Source organism: Megascapheus bottae, chromosome 3, assembly GCF_031878675.1.
Source record: "Megascapheus bottae isolate mThoBot1 chromosome 3, mThoBot2.hap1, whole genome shotgun sequence".
NCBI classification, from domain to species: Eukaryota; Metazoa; Chordata; class Mammalia; order Rodentia; family Geomyidae; genus Megascapheus; species Megascapheus bottae.
In genome coordinates this window covers 24,689,292-24,710,696 of record NC_143511.1, presented here as the reverse complement: position 1 = coordinate 24,710,696, position 21,405 = coordinate 24,689,292, and the positions used below count along the sequence as shown (strand labels likewise).

The window sequence follows — 21,405 nt, the reverse complement described above, 5'->3', positions numbered from 1 at the left end:
ACAAAAGTAGCTGGTAGTTGGGCGCCAATGGCTCATGCCTGTAAGTCTAGCTACTCAGGAGGTTGAGATCTGAGGATCAGGCTTCAAAGACAGCCTGGGCACTAAAGTCTCTTATTTCTCCAATTAACTACTAGAAAACCAGAAGTGGTACTGTGGCTCAGCTTGTAGAGCACTAGCCTTGAGCTGAATAGCTCAAGGACAGCACCCAGGCCTTTAGGCCTTTAGGTCTAAGCCCCACAACAGACCAAAAAAATGAAAAAAAAACAAAACAAAAAAATCCTAAAAAAACAAAAAAACAAAGAGAGAGATGATAATTTCTCTGTTGATGAAGATGCCAAAAAGGGAGGTAGGAAGAAGGTATGCTTAGAATAGATTAGCAGCTAACCAGATCTCAAACAGACTAATCTGGATAAAGGGAGGTAAACTCAGTAATTTAAGAATAACATAAATGTATTTTTAAGCATCTACTTCCTGCTAGTGCTGACAAGCCTTTCCCTTCCAAACCGAATCCTCTGGTTGGAAGTAGAATTTGTATTTAATGAAGACAAAGATGCTTTCCCGTAGAGGAAGATCCAAAATAAATGAAGCAAGAAGTTCACTTACATAGATTTCATCTCAGCATGAAATTTGCCTTGTGAAATGTACTCAAAACTCAGGTTAAAGACTGGTAAACTTTGATTAAGTAAACAAATTTGCTTTAAAAAAAAGTATCAAGAGATTCTTTTAAAGTAAGTTAATCTGCAGACCATGTAAGGCAAGGAAAAAAATATAAAAATTACCTTTTCTTCAGGATCTAATTAATAGTCTCAATCCTGACTGCATCATAATTATCTGTTAAGGGATTTTACTTTTCTTAAAAACAAATGACAGCATTCTATCCAAGACATGCTAGAATTTAGGATCTGTAAAGATGAGTAGAGAAATTCATGACTGCTTTGTTTTCCTTGCTTGCATTTTGAAAGTAATGTAGGGATTTTGTTGCACAGGTATGTATGAATGCCACGATGCTCAACAGGTAAATTTTGTGTGAAGAACCTCTGAATGATGATGATTATGATCATGGTATGGTAAACACAAACCCTTTCTTACTCAGGAAAAGCCTCCATTGCTTACCTATGACACCAGAGAGTTTCATGTCCTGGGTAAGAGTCAATAAGATCTGTGCTGAATTCCACTTCTTCTTCTAGAAGCTGGGGAAGATTGACCCTTGATTCTTCTGCTGAAGCTGTTGCTTCTTCATCTTTTGGAAGAACTAGAGTTGGCTCACTTCTCAAAGAGTTCTGTTCTAATACAGAAGTGTCTGTCACAGTTTGGCTAATCAAAGATTTTAGTAGAAACTGGCGGTAGTGAAATCCACTGTGGTCTGAAACATGCATGGATGCCCAATGTTTAGTAGAAGACAGTTCATCAAGAAGAATCTGTGGGAAGAAGAAAGGGAGGTGAGAAGAGACATTTCCAAGAGTTTTCTTTCCTAGTTAACACTTCTGATTTGTCTTTGAAACAATCTTTATTTTGAAAACACCACACTGCTGTCACTTAGAAGCTTAATACATGCTAGTTTCCCCTTCCCTTTATAAAATGGGAGAGTTTTGGGGTAAGTCATGGAAGAGTTTTTTTGGTAATTCACAAAATTTATGAAGTTGTGATCATTTTTTTCCCCTCTTGACCTTGATAAATAGCTTACTTACTGGCATGGAGAAAAATCAGATTCTAAAATGATGAACATTAGGATATTCATTTAGAAGCAATGGTAGTATAGGTTAAAAAATTAAATATAAATTCTGACTACCGGTTTATTTTTGTGTGTATGCCAGTCCTAGAGCTTGATTTCTGGGTCTAGGCACTGCCCCTGTGCTTTTTCTCCTCAAGGCTAGCATTCTGCCACTTGAGCCACAGCTCAACTTCTACTTTTCTGTAAATAACTGGAGTTGAGATCTCACAGACTTTCTTGCCTGGGCTTGTTTCCCATCAGCATCTTCAAATCTCAGCTTCCTGAGCTGCTAGGATTTACAGATGTGAGCCACTGGCATCTACCTTGCCTTGGTTATTTTTGAGGATGGCTCTTTCTTTATGTCTGGGCTGGCCTAGACTGCAACCCTTCTAATTGTGCTTCCCTCCATTACCTGGGAGACAAATGTGTGCCACCAATACCTAGCCACTGTGGTTCCCCTGTGGCCTGCATAACATGGGTATACTACCTTGTCAGGGGTCCTTGGTTTTGCCTATATAAAAATCACCTGTCTACGTTTCACACATCTCTTTTCTTTCTCAGAAGAAATCTTCTTTTTCCCTTCTGAACCTCCATAATACTTATGTGTTCCATTATATAAAGAGAATACTAGAGACTACTGGGTACATGCCTTTGCATGTATGTACTGTACCAGTCCTGTGGCTGAACTTGGCCTGGCACTGTCCTTGAGCTTTTGTGCCCAAGGCAAGTATTCTTCAGTTACGGCTCCATTTCTGGGTTTTTGGTGGTTAATTGGAGATAAGAGTCTCAAAGTCAGCTTGGGCTGGTTCTGAACTGAGATGTTCAGTTCTCAGCCTCCTGAGCAGGATTATAGGTGTGAGTGATCTGTGCCTGGAAGTTATCTATTCATCTCTAACAGATGTTTTCATCCCTCTCTGGCACTGGCATATAATAAATGAATGGGAACAAAGGACTGAGATTACTTCCAGAAAAACTGTATCAGCTAAATGTTTCACACATGTTTCTCTCTGCCTGAACTCAGGGCCTAGCGGCTGTCCCTGAGCTCTTTTGTTCAAGGGTAGCCCTCTCTACTTTTTTTTTTCTTTTATTGTGCTGATGGGTCAGAGAAAGAAATATATTTAAAAACCTCAGTCCAGATACTCCACAGCCTCTGCCCACCCTCCCCCCAACTTCCAGTTTTTGAGTGATTAATTGGAGATAAGAGTCCCATAGGGACTTTTCTGCCTGGACTGCCTTTGAGTCAAAATCCTCAGATCTTAGCCTCCTGAGTAGCATGAACCACCTATGCTCAGCTTCTTCGAAAACTTGTTAAATTGGTTTTTAATTAAAGTCTTGTAATATCATCTTTATTTCTAAACTGAAAATACTAGATTCTGAGAGTTTCTAACCTAACTAAGACATCCAAACAAGCTCCTGAACCTTTGGATAAAACAAATAAACTAATTAAACCAGTAGATTCCACTCTCTATACTGGGACTTTGAAATCACCAGATAATGTATAGGCTGTAAGTTTGAGAATACCAAGGTATGATTTTCTGCCTCTGCTTTTCTTCACCACCCTTGGAGGTTTACACATCCAGATACTACCAGGAAGTAATTCCAATTGTAAAAGGCACTCTTCCTGTTTCAGGGAAAAGTAAGTTGTGTTCAGTTTTTCTGACAGAGCTACCCTTCTTTGGACTACCAGTGTATCATGATAAGTGGTTCCCTAAACAAACTGCACTTTCTACATCTGCTGGTTTCTTTGGAGGTAACAGTTGTCATGACCCTCTTGGGTTGCTGTATCGTTATTCCTTTCCTTTACTCCTTTTACAGCTCTTCTGAGAGTGAATTAATACCAGCAGATTTAGAGGGCAGACAGGCAGCTTTGCTCCAGATGCCAATTAACAGTCCTACCTTGACATCTAACTTGGCCAAGTGTTGTAAAACCCAGATGCGATGGGACCAGGCGTTATAGTTGCTTGGGTACCTTCCTGCTGCTTCACCACAGACTTCCATCTCTTCTTGTATTAGTCGCTGTGTCCTTTCTGCAGGAATTATTCCTAAGTTTCCTTTGGTCACAAAGGAAGGCAAGGAACTTTCCTGAATCAGCTGTTGTAGCACCCATCGCCTGTCAAGGTAGCATATGTGAAAGACGAGGAGGAAAAGAACATAATTCAAAGAGAAAAAAATAAATAAAACACCAAAACTAGTTGGTGTGTGTGCTAAATGTAGTTGTGATGGGCTTGGGGTATTAAAAGGCTAGTAAATACATATATATGCTTAGTCCTATGTGTTTTTGTTTACAAATGATTTTTTTTTGGGGGGGTGCTAGTACCGAGGCTTGAACTCAGGGCCTGTCCTATTTCTTAGCACTTTTGCTTAAGGCTGGCATTCAACCACTCGAGCCACACATCCACATCTGAAAGTCTCACGACTTTCCTGCTCAGGCTGGCTTTATATCTTGAATCCTTAAGATCTCCGCCTCCTGAGTAGCTAGGATTACAGGTGCGAGCTACTGGCACTTGTCAAGAAGCTGTATTTTGACAGCTTTCATTAAGGCAAATTTCTATACCACAAATATATTAGTTAAATCATGAAGGTGGGTTCCAAATGTCTTTATTCAAAGATTTTCCTTCTGTATATTTAAAATCTGCATTAGCACATACGTAAATGAAAAGCACTAAAAAATTCTAACTATTTAATGTCTTTAGCTAGTACAATTTTTTCCCCTCTTATAAATGCGTTCTTTTGACCAAAAACTTTGAATCCAGAGAGGTAGAAAACTGAGCAGGAAATTCAACTTCATCATCTTTTTAATTATGGGAGTTTTTATTTAACAACAAAATGTTTCTTAAATATATTAGGTAGCTAATAATTAATGGATGCATATATGAATCATAGCTTCCTTCTGACCCTGCTTCCCCCACAAAAACCCATACAATTCTCTAACATCTGCTAGTCCAATTTCTAGTAAGGAAGAAAATATTACTGGAGCTGACTTGCAAAACAGAGGCAAGAGTACAGCAAAGACACTCTTGGGCTGACCTGAAATTCTAAAAAGGCACGAGATTAAGGAAGGGAGTAATCTGAAGAAAATAAACTTTTTCAGAGTAATTCTCTACTGATAACAATCGGCAAGATCACAATACTCCTTTCCTGTCAAATAACAGCAGTTTGGGGGATCAATACTTCCCGATGATCAGGATTTTGGGAACCCTTCTTTGCATGTTGGCTGTCTTAGGTCACCACCTTAAAAATGCTCTTTATATTTATAATCTTAACAGCTCTAACTCAATCTGTTCACCATTCATTTCAGTAGCCCATAGGTCCCTTTCAAAATTAAGTTTTATGATCATAACCATCAGACTGACATTCTTACTAGGAATAGAACCTTACATTTACACATTTAAAAACTCAATTTTCTTATTATAGATTAATATCTAAATGCAATTCCATAATAATAAAAAAACAGGTAGTAACAGGCAACAATTATTATTTAATACATGCTAGGTATTGTAATAGTGTTTACCTGCATTATCTCATAGATATTCAACTATTAATATTATGAGACAGGTATAATTATCACTCTTGTTTTATAGGTGAGGAAGCTAAGATGTAAGCACATATGGAACACATAGTCCTTTGACACAAACACTATTAACATGGCTTTAGAATATATGCTGTGAACCAACATACAATCCTCCCTCAAAAGCTGTATTTTCTTTCTCCAGCAATCCAGTCAGTACCCAAGCCAGTCACCTGGATGACTAATTATAGGCTCACTCAAATATTAGCTACTTGGGAGGCTGAGAACTGAGAATCACAGTTTAGAGCCAGTCAAGGCAGACAAATCTACAAATAAGTAGCAAAAAGCCAGAAGCAGAGGTGGTGCCTCAGTGGTAGAGTGCCAGCCATGACTGGAAAAAACAGAATTAAAATCCAAGTTTCTGAGTTCAAGCCCTAGTACCAGGAACAGGGAGTTTGGCTTAGTGGTAGAGTCCATTCCTAGCATGCACAAAGACTTGAGAAAGCACAAGGACAGTGCTCAGGCAGGCTCTGAGTTCAAGGCCCAGGACTGGCAAAGAAAAAAAAAGCCTCAGTACCAGGGGAAAAAAAAGCAAATGAATATTTGATCTTATGATCTTATATATAACCACACCTGTGAATCCATGTTTCTGGACTCTTTGGGAACTTAGTTAAGGCCAGTTTTCCCAGATATAAGTCCTTAATTGGATTTAAAGTGCCAGAGAGGATCAGCTCTTTCCTGAAAAAGAAAAAAATACATAAAAACATTACTTATCTTTCTACTCAATCATTCTGCAGGGCTTTTAATATAACCTCATTCTAAAGTGAATTTCCACTAATTAAAACAATGAAATTAATAAAATCAATTTTTAAAATGGAAAGGCTGACACTGGTCAAGATGCATTGCACTGATAAATTGACAAGTTGAATTGAAAACCCTGTTACAATCTTTAAAGATAATAACATTTTTTGTAAAAAAAAACAAAACAAAAAACCCCCAAAAACCAAGCCCCCATCCCACTATGGTATTATAAAATTATCATCAATGTCACATAAGGTAATCAAGAACAAATTATCATTATTAAAAAATCAAAGGAACAAAAACAAATTAACTACTGAGCTTCTAGAGAAAGTGAATCTTCCAACAATAGAACTGTAATGGCTTTGGGAACAGGCAAAGAGGTTTCTCTGGCCTCTCTCATATCCAAAAGTTAGATGACCTGATGGAAGTATCTATGGGGAGATCCAACATAGTGAAGAATTGCTTTTACTTTCTAACCAACCAACCAACCAACCTCCCTCCCTTCCTTCCTTCCTTCCTGTTCCTCCCTCTCCTTGCCTCCCTTTCTCCCTCCTTCCACTAGGGTCTGAAATCAGCTTCACACTTGCTAGACACTCTACCAATTGAGACCAGCCAGCCCATTTTTTACTGTACTCTAGTTAAGACAGGATCTGAGTGTGGCTTTGACCCACAATCCTCCAAGTAGCTGGGATTAAAGGTGTGAGTCACCACATGACTGTTTTTGAGGTAGGGTCTCTGGCTAACTTTTCCTGGGATGGCAGCTGAATGGTGACCTACATCTACACCTTCGTATAGCTGAGGCTACAGACATGAACCATCACACCCAAAATAAACGTTTTAAGAACTCAAAGTGGTTTTATTTGAGGGGACTTTAATTTCAGCCTTATCAAATATGTTTTGTTATTTGCTTCATGCTAAGGCTTCAGAAGACTTGGTGTAGGAGGAAATTACTTAAATGAGGACAGCCTTTTATAAAAATGTAACAAAAGGGGACTGGGAGTTTGGCCTAGTGGTAAGAGTGCTTGCTGAGCATGCACAAAGACCCTGGTTTGATTCCTTGGTACCACATACATAGAAAAAGTCAGAAGCGAGTTGGATGAAGTGGCTCACACCTGTAATCCTAGCTACTCAGGAGGCTGAGATCTGAGGATCGAGGTTCAAAGTCGTGGGGCACTTTAGTCCTTGAGACTCTTATCTCCAATTAATCACTAGAAAACAGGAAGTGGGGCTGAGGCTCAAAGGGTAGGGTGGTGGTCTTGAGCTGAAGAGCTCAGGGACAGCACCCAGACCAAAAAAAAAAAGGGGGGGGGAGGTCTTCCATATAGCAAATATTTCAAAGAGTATGATACTCCCTTAAAATTTTTGCTGCATTATTCACAAACTAAACAGAATGTATGAAAAACCCATCACTTTCCCTGGAAGGCTGTGGTTATTTCTGAAACCAGCTATACTTTGTTTTTCTGGAGTGGGGGGGTGGTCGTGGGACTTGAACTCTAACTCTAGGCCTAGGCACTGTCCCTGGGCTCTTCAGCTCAAGGCATTCGCTCTACCACTTGAATCATAGCGTCACTCATGGACTTTCATGCCCAGGCTGGCTTTAAAACTGCGACCCTCAGATCTCAGCCTCCTGAGTAGCTAGTATTACAGGTGTGAGCCATCAGAGCTCAGCTACCAGCTACTTTTGTACTAAAACACCAGTGGGAACTTTTAGTTTCCCAAGGTGACTGTGTATTTTTGCAAAACGATTAGCTATTAACTCTTTTAATTTTTTCCTGCAGTCACTCTAAGATTTCTTTAGGAGGCAAGTAGTCATATGTATCTTAATTGAGACCAAGTCTACAAAGATTACCTGAGTATATAACACAGTGAATCAAATAAGTAAATGCCATCTTTATTCAATCTTCAGTTAGTCTGTCTGAGATGATAACAGAAATTCTCATAAAAATGAATACTTAGCCAGGCACCAGTGACTCATGCTTGTAATCCTAGCTACGTAAGAGGCTAGATCTGAGGATTGTGGTTCAAAGCTAGCTTGGGCATGAAAATTCATGTAACTCTTCAAATAACCACCAGAAAACCAGAAGTGGCCTGGAGTTCAAGCCCCACAACTGACAAAAAACTCAAAAACAAACAAACAAAAACCTACACACAAAAAAAACCAACCAATACTTATTGAGCACTTCCCTTAAGTCAGCCCCTTGAACACTTCCCTTGAGCAGTGATTTACATTTGCTATCTAATTTACTGTAAGGAATAATTTGTTGAGCCATATGAAACTGCCAATATTCAATCTTCAAAACCACAAAACTTATTTTACTTTACAAATTTCAGATTTACAGAAAAGTTATATGGACTAATAGAGAAGACAACCAGTTTCTCTACTGTTAACGTCTTTGTCTTATTTTTGTGCCAGTTTTAGGCTTGAACTTAGGGTTAGTCCCTGAGTATTTTGGCTCAAAGCTAGTGTCCTACCACTTGAACCACAGCTCCCCCTCTGGCATTTTGTGGCAGTTAAATGCAGTTAAAGAATCACATGGACTTTTCTGCTCAAGATAACTTTGAACCATGATCCTCAGTTGTTAGCCTCTGAGGAGCTAGAATTACAAGTGTGAGCCAACTCCTGGCTCTTTTCTTTTTTTGATATTTTTTATTGTAATTAATAAAAGGGTTACATGATATTTGCCAGATAGAAGGTGCATTAATTCACATACATTGATACCCTTTCGTCCCTTCCCCATTGTTTGGTGAGCACTTTCGTTACATTCTGGCTCTACAAGATATATCAGGCCAATCTTGTATACTTCTTACCTTGATGTTAGAATTGGCTATTTAAGTTTACAAGTACTAGCTTTCCACTGTTTCCAACCTATAAATTCTAAACTCATAGACAAGGTCACTGAGCCTTACAGAAGAGGTTCAGTAACTTCCTCAGGGTTTTCTACATCAAAATTTCAGAGTCAAACATGAATTCCGCATAATAATAAGTTATACATTTAAATTATGGGCTATAAATAAAGGACCTGAATAGAGCCTAGTGCCAAACTAGTCTACTTCCTCACTGATGTTTTGCTTACTCTGAGTTCACAGACTGATGAAACAGTAGAACATTATAATGAAGTCAGCCTCTTTCATCAAGTAATTCACCAACTTTCAGAACAAATTCAATGTAAAAACAAAGCAGCCATTTTTATTAGAAAGTGATTTTTAACCTACATACAACTCTTACTCACTGTATCCCCAAGAGATCAGTTCAAAAACTTGCCCCCCCTAAACTGTAGGAATGACAAATTGAATTACAGGTATATTACACCTGCTTTTAGCAGCTTGTAAAATACAGTCAGAATCACTCAATACCTTCAAGGTTAACTGCAGAAGAAATACACCAATAATTGAACATTAGTGCTGGGTATCTGTGCAAGAGACTTAGCAAGATTAGACCAATTTACTTACAAAGTTGGTTGATTTTTGCTGAAAATGTATTCATGGATATGTATCTTTGTATGACAACCTTACCAATACAAATCAAAATTTACCAGAATATAGTCCCAGTGGAACTTTTAAAAATTAAGGTTCCCTTCTTACTCATTCAGCATAAATCATTACTAACAATCTTATTGAAATAATTCTTAAGATCAACTGATCTGCTATAAACATCAATGAAGTTTTATGAAGATTTATGGAGCAATTTCCCTTTACATGAAAACCTAACCCTATATAAACCAAAAATCAGTTTCACAAAAATCATAGGAAAATTCACCTAGATCAATGCTGCTATTTAATACATAAAAGAACTGAAATGTCTGAGAAATTAAAGCTTTGCCCAAAGCGCACTGCTAGTTAACTGATGAAATAGAATTAACTTCTATAGTCTTAAGACTATAATCAAATTTGTATCTATGTATCTCCTTGTAATGTATCATTTAATGAATAATGGGTTATGTGTGTATGTGGGTGGGGAGATAAGACAAACAGGTGTGTGTGTGTGTGTGTATTCTTACAGTTAACAGTTTTGCCAAAGGATTTTTTTTTCTTTTTATCTTTTACCTCTTGAGCACATCTCCAGCCTGGCATTCTTGATTAACTGAGATGGGTTCTTGAAGGCTTTTCTGGTTGAGCTAGCTTTAAACTTTAATCCTTCAGATTTCAACCTTCTGAGTGACAGATTACAGGCATGAACCACTACTACAGGATAATGATTGTCAATTTTTCTCTAATCGAGAATATGAAAATAGAAATATAAATAGTATTTATTAACTCTCTTTTTCACTGAATTTATTTCAATGCACAGTTTTGGCAAACTACCTCTTTTTCTACATATTTTCTAGCCAGGTACTAGAGTTAGACACTAGGGAAAGGAGAATGATAAATTCAACACCTTTCTGAAAGTCTCCTTTGCTTAGTCTTTCTTCTCCTACAAGCAACAGAATAGCATTGCCTAGTAGATATAGGTGACTCACAAATGTGAGCTATCCTAAAATAAAAACATTTTAATTCAATATACCCCAAATTTCTTAAAATTTCAACAAATATTTAATCTAAAAATTACCAATGAAATATTTCACTGTTTGGGGATACTTAGTCTTCAAAGTCTACTGTGTAGTTTACACTTGTAACTTGTCTCAATTGAGACCACTCACATTGTTTTTAAAAATTTATTTATTTATTTATTTAGGTGGGCCATGGGCTTGAACTCTCCAGGGTGCTGTCCCTAAGCTCTATAGCTCAAGGTTACCGCCCTACCCCTGAGCCAGGCCTCTCTGTTTTCTAGAGGTTAATTGGAGATAAGAGTCTCATGACAACTGTTAGGGCCTAGGCTGGCTTTGAACCTTGATCCGCAGATCTCAGCCTTCTGAGTAGAAAGGATTACAGGCTTGGGCCACAGTCCTTGGCTCCCATTCACATATCAAGGGCACGGCAGTCACAGGTTGCTACAGCCTAGATTACACAAGTCTTAAAATACTAGAGTGTCACAATGTTCAATCTTTAGACTGGTACTTTTCTCTATTTAAAAGCATTAAGTAATATATACATTAAATAATAATGATATTAAAAGCTTTAAAAGCATTCATATGTTATGGTGACTTCAAAATTATATGTGGCCCACATTTCCTCTTGGAATTTCAAACTAATTCACCCTTTGTCCTAAATGAACTTCTATAGTAAATGTCAACTCTATTCTGCTAGCTGTTCAGGGCAAAAATCAGACTCAAGCATGACTACCTTTTTCTCCTACATCCAACTCACCATCTACACTTTAAAACTTGTCTAGACCTTTATACTTCTCACCATTTTCACTGGTGTTCTTCTTCAAGTTACCAATATTTCTTACCCAAATTACTTCTGCTGCTGCTGTTGCAACTACTTCCTAATTTCCCAAGTACTCCCTACAATCAATAACTTATGCCATATAGGAACCAGAGTTTTTTTTTTTAACAACATACTGTTTGTTCCTCCTCAGCTTGAGAAATTTTCATGAATTCCAACCTTACCTAGAGGAAAAGCCAACAGCTTATAAAGATCTACAAAAACTCTATTAGGCATGGCCCATTAATCTGACCAGATTGTCAGTTATACTGCCTATCATTTATGCTGCTCTGCCTTCCTTGCTGATCCAGAGCATCCAGGAACACTCTGTAAGCATGACAGAGAGCTTGTCTTCTTGCCATTCCTTCTACTTGGAAGGTTCTTATCCCAGAGTTCACAGGGATTAATTTCTAACTTCATGTTGGTATTTGCTCAAGTAACTCTTATTTAAAACTGTAAAACCCCTATTTCCATCTTCTTTCTAGTCTACCTACACTCCTCTGCCCACAAGCCAGCCTGGGCACTAACGTCTGTGAGACTTTTATCTCTAATTAACAGGAAGTGGCACAGTGGCTCCAGGGGCCAGGGGCAGCGCCCAGGCCAAGAGTTCAAGCCCCATGATTGAAAGAAAGAAAGAAAGAAAGAAAGGAAGGAAGGAAGGAAGGAAGGAAGGAAGGAAGGAAGGAAGGGAAAGAGGAAGACAGAAAGATAGAGAAAGAGAGAGAGAGAGAGAGAGAGAGAGAGAGAGAGAGAGAGAGAACCTTCACTTGAATTTTAATCTATCAAATATTTTGTATTTAAAAGCTGTAATAATCAAAATCAGAGAATGTGATACATTTAAAAAATATGATTCTGGTTCCCAAATACTGAGAATTATAGATTTCAAATGATTTTCCAACAGAGATTACAATGTGACTGACTAAAATGAAAAGCTCAGAGCCTTGAGTCCTCATCCTACATGCTTCCCTCTGAATTGTAGTGCTTCTCAAATAAAATATGCCAACCAATGCCTTATAACCAGGTCAATTATGCCAAATGTCTATAACTCTCTAAAAAAGGAAGGAAAATATATGCACAGTTTGCTGCAATGCAATAAGAAAATCTGTATTTCAAGCAATAGAAAATAGACTCAGACACACAAAAAGTAACATAGCATATATCTTAGAACTGTCATGGAGGTATTATAAAGAATTAAGTACAGGATGCCAAGGACATGATGGTTTATATTTCATTTTCCAAATACCTAACAACTCAAGAGGTTGATATGTCTTGGGAAATCTTTTCACTGATGAAAATGACTTACCTCACATTCCATGCAGTGGTAAAGTCTGGGTTTAGAAGAAGCAGGGTGCAAGTGACATCTATCAATTCTAAAATAAAGAGAACTCATATTAAAAGCAAATAGTCCTGTCCTTCTGACACCCGTTTGTTCTAAGGTTCTCTCCATCTTTTCCTCCCTCTCTCTTTCTCTCATTACAATAATGCATGTCTCATATTTTTTTTTTTAAATCAGATACCCTTTCAGAAGTTGTTAGGGACACAAAGATGATCCTCAAGACTTCCTTCTACTTTTGTGAAACAATATTATATCAATGAAGAATAATCTCTTCATTCTTTTAGAACATTTTGGCACTACTTTCATAGGTAGCTTGAATGTCTAGCTTTCTGATTAGGATGGGATCTGGCTAATGTTTTGCCTGTGGTAGATCTGAACCCAGATGGACGTCTGTCTCTTAAACAGATGGGATTACAGATGTGGACCACTGAGCCTGGATATAATTCAATTTTTTTTTTTTAAAGCAATGTGAGGCCAGGAGTGTGGTCTAATGGTAGAGTGCTTGTCTAGCATGCACGAAGACCCAGGTTCAATTCCTTGGTACCACATACATAGAAAAAGCCAGAAATTGTGCTATGGCTCAAGTGGTAGAGTTCTAGCCTTGAGAAAACCCAAAATCAGTGCTCAGTCCTTGAGTTCAAGCTCCAGGGCTAGGAAAAAAACAATGTGATGGATCAAAAAAAAACAACAAAACCCTGTACTTTGTCTTAGTTTGTATCTTTAATTTACATAACTTTGTTCTATTGATAGTTTATCTACAAATACCCTACTCACGAATTCCATAATAGTGTCTATAAAAAAACTATATCAGTGGGCCAGGAGTGTGTAGCCTCGTGGTAAAGTGCTTGCCCAGCATGCACAAAGACCCAGGTTAGATTCCTTGGTACCACGTACACAGAAAAAAGCTGGAAGTGGTGCTGTGGCTCAAGTGATAGAGTGCTAGCTTTGAGAAAGTCCAAGTACAGTCTTGAGACACTGATTTCAAGTCCCAGGACTGGCAAAACAAAAAAAAAAACAAAACAAAAAACCACAAAACAAAACAACCCACAAAACTACATCAGTAAAATTTAGAGATATTTTTAATTTTACTGAAACTGAAACTAATTCTACAAGTAGGATTATCACTCTAGGAGCATAATACTAAATTATATAACCCCAAATTATATTAAGTATCAATTAAATAAAGTAATAAAGACAAGTTATAATTCATGTAGCACTTTTGTATTCCAAACACGCATGCTACCAGGAACGACGTTCACATCACTTTTTGAGTTCTCATGATAACATCCAAGACATTCTTATCCCACTTTACAAAAGGAAAATTAGTATTACAGAATTTAGAGGGTTTGCTCATAGTCATCCAATTAGCTTGTGAGTACATTAACATCTGACTGCTTTCAACAAATTAGTTATAATGCAATTGAAATGTGTGTAAACAACAAGCAAATGAGACATTTTCAGGGTACAGGAAAAAGATAAAAACCATAAAGTCTAAGAATAGATGTAAGTGACTTAAAGTCTAGTTAATATCAAAATCAATTATTTCACTCTCACAGCATCTTAATGAGAAACATTTTTATTTTGAACTGGTAATTTCAGTACTGCCAAACGTTTTAAAATGTGAGTACAAAGCAGGATCAGTATACATTTATTTTTTTACCTGCATTCAGTTATTACAAATTATTATATGATAAACACAGTATGCCTACAGAGAACAATCTCATTAACCCTTTGTTTTTACTTTCCATAGTTTTCAGCAGTAATTTAATATTGACAAGGAAAATAATACTGCCATTATTCATGGAATCTCACAAATATTTCAACTACCAACAGCCAGCAAAGACTAAACTTTAAAATATTAAAATTGTCCCTAGAATTAAAAGAAAATAATTATATACACGTCCTGATCTTGCTCTTAATATGGTTGCCCTCAACTAGAACAACATATAAACAATAATTATATAAAGTAAAATGAAATAATTATGAAGTAGAAGCATATACCATATTTTTGGGTTCTATGAAACAGGAAGCTGCAACTAATTATTACTAGAGTACCCTTGGGAGATTGTTAAGTCAGCAGAGAAACCAGAGACATGGAAAAGTGTGACATACAGTGCATGCTCAAAGAGATTAAGTCAGCAACAATGGGGCTATAGCACTTGGTGCTGGGGACACATACTAGGAAATGAAGCCTTCTCAAACCGGGTGCCCCTCTCTCATCAGCCGGGCTCCCATTGCTTCCTTCCATGTGTTATCTGTAATCAAACTTCACTGTACTCTAAACATACCCTCTATTGCTTGCTTTCTTTTCTCTGCACATAATTCAGATTTACCTGCTTCCTTGTTTTTCTGCCAGAACTGTCTGCTTGTGTTCAAAGACTTAAAAAAAAAAAGTGCTTTGTTTTGTTTTTATATATATATATATATATCTCAGAAGCTCTTAGAGTACATCTTCATAAAGGCTGTCCTCACTGATCTAACTCAGAACTCTTTTGTCTGTTTTGTACACATTTAAACTTTACTTCTTAAATAAGTATTATACTTCACTCAAGTATACTATATATTAGGGAGGCATTTTTAAATTATTTATTCATTCAGCAGATTTTGTTGCAGATAAGAAAGGAACTGAAGATGAATAAGCCAGAGCCTCTGCCCAAAAGAAATTCCAGGTTAGACTACAGTACAAGAGGCAATAAAAAGACAGATTTCACAGCTAAAGCCTTTGGAATTGAATTCCAGCTTCTTACTATCTATAAAAACATAACTTCCTTTAAAAAAAATTGTATCTTACTGCTGGGTTATATTTGTCAGGTAGTGGGTACATTACTTCTTGAACTTTGATACCCCCTTTCCCATGTTTTTCTTCCACTTTCCCTTTCCCCAACCCCTCCCAATCATCTTGTTTTTACCCCAAAAACATAACTTCTTTGTGTGTGTTTCCTAACCTACGAAATGGGGACAGTGACAATTTCATAATGTTGTAAGTTCATTCCATTCCTCCATAGCTGTCTGCCACAATGTAATTGTTAAATAAATACCTGTTCAACTAAAATTGCAGCTACTTAACAACTAAGAAGTATTTTCATCATTAATCAAAGTTGTTTTTAAGTGAAGTTGTCTAAATATATAAACCTCAAAAATGAGTGACATATAATTAGCTATGTGGAAAGCTTTGTACATGAGAGATCTGTAGAATTTTTTATATAATTTTCAAAAAGCTGCTATACTACCTGTGTAAACTGGTACTATGTCACTTAGATTCACCCTTTCTACATTAATGGATAGTTACTTTCCTTTTCTTCTTTGTCAGTCAGGGGGCTTGAGCTTCATCAGGGCGTTGTCCCTGAGCTCTTCAGCTTAAGGCTACAGCCCTACCCTTGAGCCAAGCCCCACTTCCCATTTTCTAGAGGTTAATTGGAGATAAAAGAGTCTCACGTCCTTTAGTGCCTGGGCTGGCTTAGAGCCTTGACTCTCAGATCTCAGCCTCCTGAGGAACTAGGATTACAGGCATGAGCCACTATGCCCCCGCTTGCTTTTTGTTGTTGGTGGTGGTGGTGGTGAATTTAGTGCTTCATATTCTTATTTGGCTTGATTATTCATGGCTGGTGCTCTGTCCCTTAAGCTAGTCCAACATTTTGCTGGCTAGCTGGAGACAGCATCACAGACTTCTTTTTCTAGGCACCTTTGAATTGAGATCCTTTTGGCTTAGCCTCCTCAGTAGCTAGGATTACAGGCATGAGATATTGGTGACCAGCTTGTTTATACTTTAATAGAATTCTCCTCTCTACTCTTGACAAGTCAAAACACTCATTCTCCATGAGAAACTTCAGCATAGCAGCACTAGATCACTACTTGAGCAGATTTACTAAACATCATGTGTTCCAAACGTCTAAGAAACTCATCATGTTAATGAGAGCAGGCAAAAATTTAGTTTCCTTAAGAAGTTTTAATCTGGGGCGGGAAGTTTGGCCTAGTGGTAGAGTGCTTGCCTAGCATGCGCGAAGACCCGGATTCGATTCCTCGGTACCACATACATAGAAAAAAGCTGGAAGTGGTGCTGAGGCTCAGGTGGTAGAGCTCTAGCCTTGAGAAAGTCCATGGACAGTGCTCAGGCCCTCAGCTCAAGCCCAGGACTAGCAAAAAAAAAAAAAAAAAAAAGTTTTAATCCTAGCTACCCAGGAGGCTGATATTGTGGTTCAAAGCCAGCCCAGGTGTTAAGTCTGTGAGACTCTTACCTCCAATTAGCCACCAGGCCCAGAGTTCAACCCCTGTGACTGACCAAAAAAAAAAAAAAAATTTTTTTTTAAAAAGATGGATGCTAGTGTAGTGACTCGCATCAATAATCCTAAATATCAAGGTTTAAGGCGGGGACACATACACAGAGAGAGAGAGAGAGAGAGAGAGAGAGAGAGAGAGAGAGAGAGAGAGAGAGAGAGAGAGAGAGAGAGAGAGAGAGAGAGAGAGGAGAGAGAGGGAGAGAGAGTGTGTGTGTGTGAGTGAGTGTGTGTGTGTGTGTTTGGCCTAGTGGTAGAGTGCTTGCCTAGCATGCGCAAAGAGCCGGGTTCTGTTCCTCGGTACCACATGTATAGAAAAGCCAGAAGTGGTACTGTGGCTCAAGTGACAGAGCTCTAGTCTTGAGAAAGTCCAAGGACAGTGCTCAGGCCCGGAGTTCAAGCACAGTAACTGACAGAAAAAAAATCAGTCTACCAGCATACTGAGTACTTTTGAAGGTATGTGAGAAAAGAAGCTTTAGAAAACATGGTCTTAGATGAGAAGTCCCCCGGAAAGAGAGTAAAAAATAAACATAATTTGCCTACATGAAGGCTTAATTTGGGGGAGCACTAAGGGAAAAAAATAGGTAATTAAGAGATTATTAGCTACAGTAAGGAACTGACTCAGAAAAATAGATAAAGGAATTGTTGCACTGCTTTTTTTTGTTTGTTTTGCTTTGTTTTCTTTTTCTCATTTCAACACAGAAAAGAGACTCAAAAGACCTGAGTTTGATTGGGATTCAGAGAAAATTGGTACGTTCATAAATTATAACTACTTCAATCACATCTCCAAAAAAAAGCTACAAAAAAAAGTGTTATTGCCCACAGAATGCTAAATGATCAGAAATAAGTAACTTAGGCTTAAAGGGAATGTATTCTTCAGTAGTACTCAAACTTTTTTTGTTGTTGTTGTTGGTAGTGGGACTTAAACTCTGGGCCTGGGTACTGTCCCTGAGCTCTTCAGCTCAAGGCTACTGTCTTATCCCTTGAGTCAAGTGCCACTTCTAGCTTTCTGGTAGTTAATTAAAGAGTCTCACAGGTTTTAGTGCACGGGCTGGCTTTGAACCTTGATCCTCAGATCTCAGTCTCCTGAGTAGCTAGGATTACATTTTAAAAGCCATAGAATATTATCTTTAAACAATATTTCAAATTACCTCAATCTATTAACAGGTATAATCAGAATCACTCTGGTTGCAGCACCTGGCCTGGAATCCTGCCTGAGGCATTTTCTGTATGATACTATGGTTACAAATTTTGAAAACTAATAATCTAGTTCAAACTCTTCACTTTCACAGAGGTGTAAACAGTTGTCTAGGAAATGAAGGGAATAGTCAAAATCAGGAAACCAGGAATGGCAACACCCAGAGGGCTCTTCCCACTATTTTCCATGGTGGTAGGAAAAATTAGAGTAGGAAGATAGGGTTGTTACTTACCATCTTTGTTCAGCCACTGCTTTCTTGTTCTGTACAAAAGGAGCTTGTTGTGAACATAGGGTAAAAGGAATTTAACACACCAACTCTCCACACCAAGTTTATTTTCAACCAGGACAATGGGACTCCGGTTATATCTTGCTTCAGGACATGGAATCAGGCCGATTTCATCTCTTCAAATGTAAAAAAAACATAAAGGAGGTTTAAAGATCAGACTGGCCACATCACATTTTTCCTACTTCCAGAACATTAAAGCCTCATGTTATTTCTCTTTCTAGGAAATATTGCTGAGAATTTTAGCTCACCTCCTGGAGTGTTAGAAATGAAAAAAACTAATGTAAACAAAAAACAAACAGGTTTGTTGGTAATTGCAAGGGAATTGGGAAGCAAGTATGCTTTACTATACACATTATTCAGAAATGAAAATGCACCTTATCTTTGGATGACAATTTCAAAGTGCCATTCAAAATGTTAAGTGCACACAAACTTGGACATAGCAATTCCATTGCAAAAGAATGGGCAACGGTATATTAACAAGCTGTTTTTTTTTTTTTTAAAGCACAGTCCACCTGTGTGACACAGATATTTAAAAAAAAAAAATTACTTAGAGCCGGGTGCTGATGGCTCACACCTAGAATCCTAGATGAGAGGCAAAGTGAGGTCTGAGGATTATAGCTCAAAGCCAGACCAGTCAGAAAAGTCCATGAGAGTTAAACCCAAAAAGCCAGAAATGGAGCTGTGGCTCAAGTAGTAGAGCACTAGTCTTGAGCTACAAAGCTCAGGGACAGTGCCCTGAGTTCAAGTCCCTAGAACCAGCATGCATGCATGCAGCGCACATGAACACACACACACACACACACACACACACACACACACACAAAACCTCAGAGTTGAGCTAATTATGGGGGAGAAACTTGGGGGGAAAAGCAAACTGTAACATTACCCTTTTCTGTATCTTGCATATGTATATATATACACATATACATGCATTTTTAAAAGTATATGAAGTATATATGTATATGAGTATACACATATATTGAATTTTTTCTCACAAGGACTTTAAGAAATTTTTGGAGAGGAAGGTGTTGAGGAAAAATTTATTTTTATAAAGCTTAAACTGTCTGGTTACTTGTATTATCGCTACTGTTAAAAACTAGAAACAAAATGGTGGCCTGCTAATAAATGTATACAGAATGGAAACAAACTATCAATAAGTTATCTTGCTGGTAAGATTTTTAGTCATTTTTAAATCTCTTTGTTCTTTTCTGAGTTAAAAAGACCACCCTGGGCTGGAATCTCCAGTACTTGGAAAAAAAGAAAAAAGACAACCTTAGAAATATCAAAATGCAAAATAATTTTAAAAGTCAATTATTTCCACTTATAGCATGTAAAGCCCTTAATCTGCGGTGATTCACATCTGTAATCCTAGCTACTTGAGAGGCTGAGATCAGAGCAGAACAAGAACTTTTTTTAACAAGAACAGTTACAATGAATAGTTAATGTCCTTAGGGATTATTTTTTTAAATATATCTTTAAAGAAATGGAATACAGTCAGTGCTGGTGGCTCACTCCTATAATCCTAGTTACTCAGGAGGCTGAGATCTGAGGATCATGGTTTAAAGCCAGCCCAAAGCCATCCTGGGCACAGAAGTTCAAGAGACTCTTATTTCCAAATAACCATTAGAAAGTGGAAATGGCACTGTGGTTCAAGGGTTGGGGTGGCAGCCTTGAGCTGAAGAGCTCAGGGACAGTGCCCAAGCCCAGAGTTCAAGCCCCAACACCAATTTGGAAAAAAAAAAAAAAATACAGGGCCAGGAGTGTGGCCTAGCGGAAGAGTGCTTGCCTAGCATGCATGAAAACTCAGGTTTGATTCCTTGGTATCACATATATAGAAAAAGCCAGAAGTGGTGCTGTGGCTCAAATGGTAGAGCTCTAGCTTTGAGAAAAACCCAAGAACAGTGTCCAGCCCCTCAGTTCAAGTCCCAGGACTGGCAAAACAAAAACAAACAAACAAAAATAAGCAATACAAATGGCTTCCAGAGTTTGTGTATGCCTTTACCTTTTAAGTTCCCAGAATTCCTAGCCAAGATGGTAGTTTGGCAGATACTAAGGGGGAAAAACTATATCCTTAAAAAATTCTCTTCTGTTAGATCACTATCACAACTTGGTAGAAGAATGTGATCTAAAGGAAAATACCAGCTGAAAACTCCATTTTTATTATTTTATTTTGTTTTCAGGGTGAGATATAGAGGGTTTACACTCACATTCATAAGGTAGTGACTACATTATTTCTTGACCACTGTTACCCCTTCCCATGTTTTTCTACCGCTTTCTCTCCCCCATCCCCTCCAGAGTTGAAAAGTTCATTTCCAATTATTGTTTTGTGAATATTACTGTTACGTTGGTTCAACCTTTGTCCTGTATCTCATCATCGTGTTTTTTCCCTTCCCTTCCCTAATTCAAATAAAAGAAATGTGTATATACAATTCACCAGGTACCAAAGTCAGACACAGCAACAACAGGTGGTAAATCATGTGAGTAAAAGGAAAAAATAAAATAAAAAATAAGAGAAAAAAGTAACTTCACAAAGTACATCAGAAACAACAACCACAAAGAAACCTCTTGTTTCCATATCCTGGAGTTTCTTTCACTCAGCATCATTCTATATGGTCATATGCAGATGGCTATTGGGACCCTCTGCTAAGAAAATCCTAGATATATACTAATTGTCACAAATGAGGGAAACGATGGAACCTTTGTTTCTTTGGGTTTGGCTTACTTCACTTAAAATAATTTTTTTCAAGTCTACTTTTTGATCATTCAAAGGTAACCTTTTCTATACAGTGCATCGCTAAGGAAGTGATCAAACAATATGTCAATAAACAAGGGAACCATAGGAGAGGAAAGTCACTAAAAATTCTTTCAAACTAATGTAACTCTTCAGATTTGGGGACCTGATGTCCTGTTCAAAAGATTCAATGGTATTTCAATATACTGACCAGTTCGATGATCATAAAAATATCATAATACTACAGAAAATGTGG

The 21,405-nt window shown here is 37.7% G+C and overlaps 1 protein-coding gene across 1 annotated transcript in view; it reads right to left on the bottom strand.

The window, feature by feature from the left end:
* Ptar1 (protein prenyltransferase alpha subunit repeat containing 1) overlaps nucleotides 1-21,405 on the bottom strand; it is a 34,004-nt gene that overhangs the window by 4,960 nt on the left and 7,639 nt on the right. The window contains exons 2-6 of the mRNA XM_090329670.1: nucleotides 18,365-18,534; nucleotides 12,628-12,694; nucleotides 5,853-5,957; nucleotides 3,608-3,821; nucleotides 1,114-1,418 (exon numbers count right to left, since the gene is read on the bottom strand). Coding sequence (XP_090185796.1) covers nucleotides 1,114-1,418; nucleotides 3,608-3,821; nucleotides 5,853-5,957; nucleotides 12,628-12,694; nucleotides 18,365-18,534 — 861 coding nt within the window. The remainder of the gene's footprint in view (nucleotides 1-1,113; nucleotides 1,419-3,607; nucleotides 3,822-5,852; nucleotides 5,958-12,627; nucleotides 12,695-18,364; nucleotides 18,535-21,405) is intronic.